Consider the following 9,810-nt stretch of genomic DNA (forward strand, 5'->3'; position numbering starts at 1 on the left):
ACTATGGCACATGATGTAAACACTGAAACACACAGAGAGAACTATCACTATGGTACATGATGGAAACACTGAAACACACAGAGAGAACTATCACTATGGTACATGATGTAAACACTGAAACACACAGAGAGAACTATCACTATGGTACATGATGTAAACACTGAAACACACAGAGAGAACTATCACTATGGTACATGATGTAAACACTGAAACACACAGAGAGAACTATCACTATGGTACATGATGTAAACACTGAAACACACAGAGAGAACTATCACTATGGCACATGATGTAAACACTGAAACACACAGAGAGAACTATCACTATGGTACATGATGTAAACACTGAAACACACAGAGAGAACTATCACTATGTTACATGATGTAAACACTGAAACACACAGAGAGAACTATCACTATGGTACATGATGTAAACACTGAAACACACAGAGAGAACTATCACTATGGTACATGATGTAAACACTGAAACACACAGAGAGAACTATCACTATGGTACATGATGTAAACACTGAAACACACAGAGAGAACTATCACTATGGTACATGATGTAAACACTGAAACACACAGAGAGAACTATCACTATGGTACATGATGTAAACACTGAGATTTTCATTTCCTGAGGATCTATTGACACATTTGTGCGTCAATATAATTAACATAATACAATCGCCTTTAAATCCAGTCAGTTTAAAAGAGATCTGTTTTTTGGAGGGGGGGGTTGTATTTGCTGCGTCTCCTACTTCTTCCATCTGTGTTGTAAAGCAAGGGATTCCTTTGGAGTCGGTACAACTGATATGCCAACTTCTGTCTGTACCATCTAAACCGATTGGGCTACAAACTAATATGACCCCACTATGGAAAGAGGAGACTCAGCTACAAACTAATATGACCCCACTATGGAAAGGGGAGACTCTCAGATACAAACTAATATGACCCCACTATGGAAAGAGGAGACTCAGCTACAAACTAATATGACCCCACTATGGAAAGAGGAGACTCAGCTACAAACTAATATGACCCCACTATGGAAAGGGGAGACTCTCAGATACAAACTAATATGACCCCACTATGGAAAGGGGAGATTCTCAGCTACAAACTAATATGACCCCACTATGGAAAGAGGAGACTCAGATACAAACTAATATGACCCCACTATGGAAAGAGGAGACTCAGCTACAAACTAATATGACCCCACTATGGAAAGAGGAGACTCAGCTACAAACTAATATGACCCCACTATGGAAAGAGGAGACTCAGCTACAAACTAATATGACCCCGCTTTGGAAAGAGGAGACTCAGCTACAAACTAATATGACCCCACTATGGAAAGAGGAGACTCTCAGATACAAACTAATATGACCCCACTATGGAAAGAGGAGACTCAGCTACAAACTAATATGACCCCGCTTTGGAAAGAGGAGACTCAGCTACAAACTAATATGACCCCGCTTTGGAAAGAGGAGACTCAGCTACAAACTAATATGACCCCACTATGGAAAGGGGAGACTCAGATACAAACTAATATGACCCCACTATGGAAAGAGGAGACTCAGCTACAAACTAATATGACCCCACTATGGAAAGGGGAGACTCAGATACAAACTAATATGACCCCACTATGGAAAGGGGAGACTCTCAGATACAAACTAATATAACCCCACTATGGAAAGAGGAGACTCAGCTACAAACTAATATGACCCCACTATGGAAAGGGGAGACTCTCAGATACAAACTAATATTACCCCACTATGGAAAGAGGAGACTCTCAGCTACAAACTAATATGACCCCACTATGGAAAGAGGAGACTCAGCTACAAACTAATATGACCCCACTATGGAAAGAGGAGACTCAGCTACAAACTAGTATGACCCCACTATGGAAAGAGGAGACTCAGATACAAACTAATATGACCCCACTATGGAAAGGGGAGACTCTCAGATACAAACTAATATGACCCCACTATGGAAAGAGGAGACTCTCAGCTACAAACTAATATGACCCCACTATGGAAAGGGGAGACTCTCAGATACAAACTAATATGACCCCACTATGGAAAGAGGAGACTCTAAGCTACAAACTAATATGACCCCACTATGGAAAGGGGAGACTCAGATACAAACTAATATGACCCCACTATGGAAAGGGGAGACTCAGCTACAAACTAATATGACCCCACTATGGAAAGGGGAGACTCAGCTACAAACTAATTTGACCCCACTATGGAAAGAGGAGACTCAGATACAAACTAATATGACCCCACTATGGAAAGGGGAGACTCAGCTACAAACTAATATGACCCCACTATGGAAAGGGGAGACTCAGCTACAAACTAATATGACCCCACTATGGAAAGGGGAGACTCTCTGCTACAAACTAATTTGACCCCACTATGGAAAGAGGAGACTCAGCTACAAACTAATATGACCCCACTATGGAAAGAGGAGACTCAGCTACAAACTAATATGACCCCACTATGGAAAGAGGAGACTCTCAGCTACAAACTAATATGACCCCACTGTGGAAAGAGGAGACTCTCTGCTACAAACTAATATGACCCCACTATGGAAAGAGGAGACTCAGCTACAAACTAATATGACCCCACTATGGAAAGAGGAGACTCTCAGAAACAAACTAATATGACCCCACTATGGAAAGAGGAGACTCATCTACAAACTAATATGACCCCACTATGGAAAGAGGAGACTCAGCTACAAACTAATATGACCCCACTATGGAAAGAGGAGACTCAGATACAAACTAATATGACCCCACTATGGAAAGGGGAGACTCAACTACAAACTAATATGACCCCACTATGGAAAGGTGAGACTCTCAGCTATAAACTAATATGACCCCACTATGGAAAGAGGAGACTCTCAGCTATAAACTAATATGACCCCACTATGGAAAGGGGAGACTCAACTACAAACTAATATGACCCACTATGGAAAGGGGAGACTCTCAGCTACAAACTAATATGACCCCACTATGGAAAGAGGAGACTCAGCTACAAACTAATATGACCCCACTATGGAAAGAGGACTCTCAGATACAAACTAATATGACCCCACTATGGAAAGGGGAGATTCAGATACAAACTAATATGACCCCACTATGGAAAGAGGAGACTCAGATACAAACTAATATGACCCCACTATGGAAAGGGGAGACTCTCAGATACAAACTAATATGACCCCACTATGGAAAGAGGAGACTCTCAGCTACAAACTAATATGACCCCACTATGGAAAGGGGAGACTCTCACATACAAACTAATATGACCCCACTATGGAAAGAGGAGACTCTCAGCTACAAACTAATATGACCCCACTATGGAAAGGGGAGACTCAGCTACAAACTAATATGACCCCACTATGGAAAGGGGAGACTCAGCTACAAACTAATATGACCCCACTATGGAAAGAGGAGACTCAGATACAAACTAATATGACCCCACTATGGAAAGGGGAGACTCAGCTACAAACTAATATGACCCCACTATGGAAAGAGGAGACTCAGATACAAACTAATATGACCCCACTATGGAAAGGGGAGACTCAGCTACAAACTAATATGACCCCATAATGGAAAGAGGAGACTCTCAGCTACAAACTCATATGACCCCACTATGGAAAGAGGAGACTCAGCTACAAACTAATATGACCCCACTATGGAAAGAGGAGACTCAGCTACAAACTAATATGACCCCACTATGGAAAGAGGAGACTCTCAGCTACAAACTAATTTGACCCCACTGTGGAAAGAGGAGACTCTCTGCTACAAACTAATATGACCCCACTATGGAAAGAGGAGACTCTCAGCTACAAACTAATTTGACCCCACTGTGGAAAGAGGAGACTCTCTGCTACAAACTAATATGACCCCACTGTGGAAAGAGGAGACTCAGCTACAAACTAATATGACCCCACTATGGAAAGAGGAGTCTCAGCTACAAACTAATATGACCCCACTATGGAAAGAGGAGACTCTCAGCTACAAACTAATATGACCCCACTATGGAAAGAGGAGACTCAGCTACAAACTAATATGACCCCACTATGGAAAGAGGAGACTCAGCTACAAACTAATATGACCCCACTATGGAAAGAGGAGACTCAGCTACAAACTAATATGACCCCACTATGGAAAGAGGAGACTCTCAGCTACAAACTAATATGACCCCACTATGGAAAGAGGAGACTCAGCTACAAACTAATATGACCCCACTATGGAAAGAGGAGACTCAGCTACAAACTAATATGACCCCACTATGGAAAGAGGAGACTCAGCTACAAACTAATATGACCCCACTATGGAAAGAGGAGACTCTCAGCTACAAACTAATATGACCCCACTATGGAAAGAGGAGACTCAGCTACAAACTAATATGACCCCACTATGGAAAGAGGAGACTCTCAGCTACAAACTAATATGACCCCACTATGGAAAGAGGAGACTCAGCTACAAACTAATATGACCCCACTATGGAAAGAGGAGACTCATCTACAAACTAATATGACCCCACTATGGAAAGAGGAGACTCAGCTACAAACTAATATGACCCCACTATGGAAAGAGGAGACTCAGATACAAACTAATATGACCCCACTATGGAAAGGGGAGACTCAACTACAAACTAATATGACCCCACTATGGAAAGGTGAGACTCTCAGCTATAAACTAATATGACCCCACTATGGAAAGAGGAGACTCTCAGCTATAAACTAATATGACCCCACTATGGAAAGGGGAGACTCAACTACAAACTAATATGACCCACTATGGAAAGGGGAGACTCTCAGCTACAAACTAATATGACCCCACTATGGAAAGAGGAGACTCAGCTACAAACTAATATGACCCCACTATGGAAAGAGGACTCTCAGATACAAACTAATATGACCCCACTATGGAAAGAGGAGACTCAGCTACAAACTAATATGACCCCACTATGGAAAGAGGAGACTCAGCTACAAACTAATATGACCCCACTATGGAAAGAGGAGACTCAGCTACAAACTAATATGACCCCACTATGGAAAGGGGAGGCTCTCAGCTACAAACTAATATGACCCCACTATGGAAAGAGGAGACTCTCAGCTACAAACTAATATGACCCCACTATGGAAAGAGGAGACTCTCAGCTACAAACTAATATGACCCCACTATGGAAAGAGGAGACTCAGCTACAAACTAATATGACCCCACTATGGAAAGAGGAGACTCAGATAGAAACTAATATGACCCCACTATGGAAAGAGGAGACTCAGATACAAACTAATTTTCTTCTTTTTTTTCACCTTTATTTAACCAGGTAGGCTAGTTGAGAACACGTTCTCATTTGCAACTGCGACCTGGCCAAGATAAAGCATAGCAGTGTGAACAGACAACAACACAGAGTTACACTGTAAGGGGCCATGAGAGAGCTTAGGGCAGGTAGGCCGGTGCTGATGGTGGACGAAAGCCCCCAGCAACAGTCAACAAAGAGCTATTTGAAAGTTTAATTCTTAAAACCAGCAAATAAAATAAAAAAGCTTGTCTTACTGGGGTCCAACACAGTGAAAAAGTGTGGCATGTGTGTGTGTCAGAGCTGTGTGTAAGTTGACTATGCAAACAATTTGGATTTTCCAACACATTAATGTTTCTTATAAAAACAAGAAGTGACGCTGTCTTTCCTCAACTCTTAGCCAAGAGAGACTGACTGTACTCGTACTACTACTGTAGTATTAATACATGCCCCTCTGTTCTGGGCTTAACTAGGTCTTTGCAGCACTTGACCATATGACTGGACCATAATCATAAAACTAGAGCCTGAAGGACTTACTTTGTGGAGTAAGTGCAACCGAGGACAGACGATTTTTACACGCTACACGATTCAACACTCGGCGGTCCCGTTCTGTGAACTTGCCTACCACTTTGCCGCTGAACCGTTGTTGCTCCTAAAAATGTCCACTTCACAAAAACAGCACTTACAGTGACCATGACAGAAATACAATAAACTGACTTGTTGGAAAGGTGGCATTTTATGACAGTTCCACGTTGAAAGTCAATGAGCTCTTCAGTATTGGCCATTCTACTGCTATTTCTTGTCTGTGGAGATCGCATGGCAGTGTGCTTGATGTTATACACCTGTCAGCAATGGGAGTGGTTGAAACAGCAAAATCCACAAATTTGAAGGAAATACTTTTGGACATGCAGATGATACTACTATGTACGCCATTACCCCCCCCTGCTGACCTGGCTGAGACAAGACTACAGTCCCATTACCCCCCCCTGCTGACCTGGCTGAGACAAGACTACAGTCCCATTACCCCCCTGCTGACCTGACTGAGACAAGACTACAGTCCCATTACCCCCCCTGCTGACCTGGCTGAGACAAGACTACAGTCCCATTACCCCCCCTGCTGACCTGGCTGAGACAAGACTACAGTCCCATTACCCCCCCTGCTGACCTGACTGAGACAAGACTACAGTCCCATTACCCTGCTGACCTGGCTGAGACAAGACTACAGTCCCATTACCCCCCCTGCTGACCTGGCTGAGACAAGACTACAGTCCCATTACCCCTGCTGACCTGGCTGAGACAAGACTACAGTCCCATTACCCTCCCTGCTGACCTGACTGAGACAAGACTACAGTCCCATTACCCCCCCTGCTGACCTGACTGAGACAAGACTACAGTCCCATTACCCCCCCTGCTGACCTGGCTGAGACAAGACTACAGTCCCATTACCCCCCTGCTGACCTGGCTGAGACAAGACTACAGTCCCATTAGCCCCCGGCTGACCTGACTGAGACAAGACTACAGTCCCATTACCCCCCCTGCTGACCTGGCTGAGACAAGACTACAGTCCCATTACCCTGCTGACCTGGCTGAGACAAGACTACAGTCCCATTACCCTGCTGACCTGGCTGAGACAAGACTACAGTCCCATTACCCTGCTGACCTGACTGAGACAAGACTACAGTCCCATTACCCTGCTGACCTGGCTGAGACAAGACTACAGTCCCATTACCCCCCCTGCTGACCTGACTGAGACAAGACTACAGTCCCATTACCCCCCCCCCCCTGCTGACCTGTCTGAGACAAGACTACAGTCCCATTACCCCCCCCCCCCCCCCCCCACGCTGACCTGGCTGAGACAAGACTACAGTCCCATTACCCTGCTGACCTGGCTGAGACAAGACTACAGTCCCATTACCCCCCCCCCCCCCTGCAGATCTGGCTGAGACAAGACTACAGTCCCATTACCCCCTGCTGACCTGGCTGAGACAAGACTACAGTCCCATTACCCTCCCTGCTGACCTGGCTGAGACAAGACTACAGTCCCATTACCCTCCCTGCTGACCTGGCTGAGACAAGACTACAGTCCCATTACCCTCCCTGCTGACCTGGCTGAGACAAGACTACAGTCCCATTACCCCCCCCCCCCCCCCATGCTGACCTGGCTGAGACAAGACTACAGTCCTATTACCCTCCCTGCTGACCTGGCTGAGACATGACTACAGTCCCATTACCCCCCCTGCTGACCTGACTGAGACAAGACTACAGTCCCATTACCCCACCTGCTGACCTGGCTGAGACAAGACTACAGTCCCATTACCCCCCCTAGTGACCTGGCTGAGACAAGACTACAGTCCCATTACCCCTGCTGACCTGGCTGAGACAAGACTACAGTCCCATTACCCCCCCTGCTGACCTGGCTGAGACAAGACTACAGTCCCATTACCCCTGCTGACCTGGCTGAGACAAGACTACAGTCCCATTACCCCCCCTGCTGACCTGGCTGAGACAAGACTACAGTCCCATTACCCCTGCTGACCTGGCTGAGACAAGACTACAGTCCCATTACCCCCCCTGCTGACCTGGCTGAGTCAAGACTACAGTCCCATTACCCCTGCTGACCTGGCTGAGACAAGACTACAGTCCCATTACCCCCCTGCTGACCTGGCTGAGACAAGACTACAGTCCCATTACCCCCCCTGCTGACCTGGCTGAGACAAGACTACAGTCCGATTACCCCCCCTGCTGACCTGGCTGAGACAAGACTACAGTCCCATTACCCCCCCTGCTGACCTGGCTGAGACAAGACTACAGTCCGATTACCCCCCCTGCTGACCTGGCTGAGACAAGACTACAGTCCCATTACCCCCCCTGCTGACCTGGCTGAGACAAGACTACAGTCCCATTACCCCCCCTGCTGACCTGGCTGAGACAAGACTACAGTCCCATTACCCCCCCCCCCCCCCTGCTGACCTGGCTGAGACAAGACTACAGTCCCATTACCCCCCTGCTGAAATGGGATATATAGCAATACAGACAGTAAACCACACATATATTAATCAATACAGATATTATACCATACAAATAATAATAAAACATACAGATAATAAACCAAACAGATGTTTAGCAACACAGATATTAAACCATATAGATATTAAACCATATAGATATTAAACCATATAGATATTGAACTATATAGATATTAAACTGTATAGATATATAACTATATAGATATTAAACCATATAGATATTAAACTATATAGATATTAAACTATATAGATATTAAACCATATAGATATTAAACCATATAGATATTAAACTATATAGATATTAAACTATACAGATATTAAACTATATAGATATTAAACTATACATATTAAACTATATAGATATGAAACCATATAGATATGAAACCATATAGATATGAAACTGTATAGATATTAAACCGTATAGATATTAAACCATATAGATATGAAACTATATAGATATTAAACTATATAGATATTAAACTATACATATTAAACCATATAGATATTAAACTATATAGATATTAAACCATATAGATTTTAAACCATATAGATATGAAACTATATAGATATTAAACCATATAGATATTCAACTATATAGATATTAAACTATACATATTAAACCATATAGATATTAAACTATATAGATATTAAACTATATAGATATTAAACTATATAGATATTAAACTATACATATTAAACCATATAGATATTAAACTATATAGATATTAAACCATGTAGATATGAAACTATATAGATATTAAACCGTATAGATATTAAACTATATAGATATTAAACTATATAGATATTAAACTATACATATTAAACCATATAGATATTAAACTATATAGATATTAAACTATATAGATATTAAGCCAGATAATCACAGAGTATAATACAGATTTGTTCTATCTCACCTGCTGCGACAAACACAGAGAGAGAGAGAGTACTTACAGAGCTGCCAGCAGAGTGGTGTGAGTTCCATCATGTCTTGCTGCTGAGTGAGACTGATCTCCAGTTATAGTTACAGTACCCTCCTCCTCCTTCATATTCTGAAAACACACATGGCCCTCTGATGACGTGATGAAACAGAGGAAGAGGCTATACTTCCTCTACCACTGTATATTTCTTCATTGCCACCCCTCCCACCCCTGGATTGGGGTCATGTTCATTAAAGCCAACCATTCCCATGGGCTGAACTGGATTGTCTGTAAGAGCATTGACCCCTAACCCCTACTATCAGTCACTACTGTAGATCTGAGAGGATTGACCCCTAACCCCTACTATCAGTCACTACTGTAGATCTGAGAGGGTTGACCTCTAACCCCTACTATCAGTCACTACTGTAGATCTGAGAGGATTGACCCCTAACCCCAACTATCAGTCACTACTGTAGATCTGAGACGATTGACCTCTAACCCCTACTATCAGTCACTACTGTAGATCTGAGAGGATTGACCTCTAACCCTTACTATCAGT

At 43.4% G+C, this 9,810-nt stretch overlaps 1 protein-coding gene across 3 annotated transcripts in view; it reads right to left on the minus strand.

The window, feature by feature from the left end:
• Positions 1 to 9,366, minus strand: part of LOC129835548 (low affinity immunoglobulin gamma Fc region receptor II-like) — a 67,000-nt gene extending 57,634 nt beyond the window's left edge. For all 3 annotated transcript variants that reach the window (XM_055901231.1, XM_055901230.1, XM_055901229.1), the window contains exon 1: positions 9,286 to 9,366. In XM_055901231.1, the coding sequence (XP_055757206.1) occupies positions 9,286 to 9,319 (34 nt within the window). In that variant the 5' untranslated portion in view covers positions 9,320 to 9,366. The remainder of the gene's footprint in view (positions 1 to 9,285) is intronic.
• Positions 9,367 to 9,810: the final 444 nt, after the last annotated feature.

This window comes from Salvelinus fontinalis, chromosome 36, assembly GCF_029448725.1.
Source record: "Salvelinus fontinalis isolate EN_2023a chromosome 36, ASM2944872v1, whole genome shotgun sequence".
Taxonomy (NCBI): domain Eukaryota; kingdom Metazoa; phylum Chordata; class Actinopteri; order Salmoniformes; family Salmonidae; genus Salvelinus; species Salvelinus fontinalis.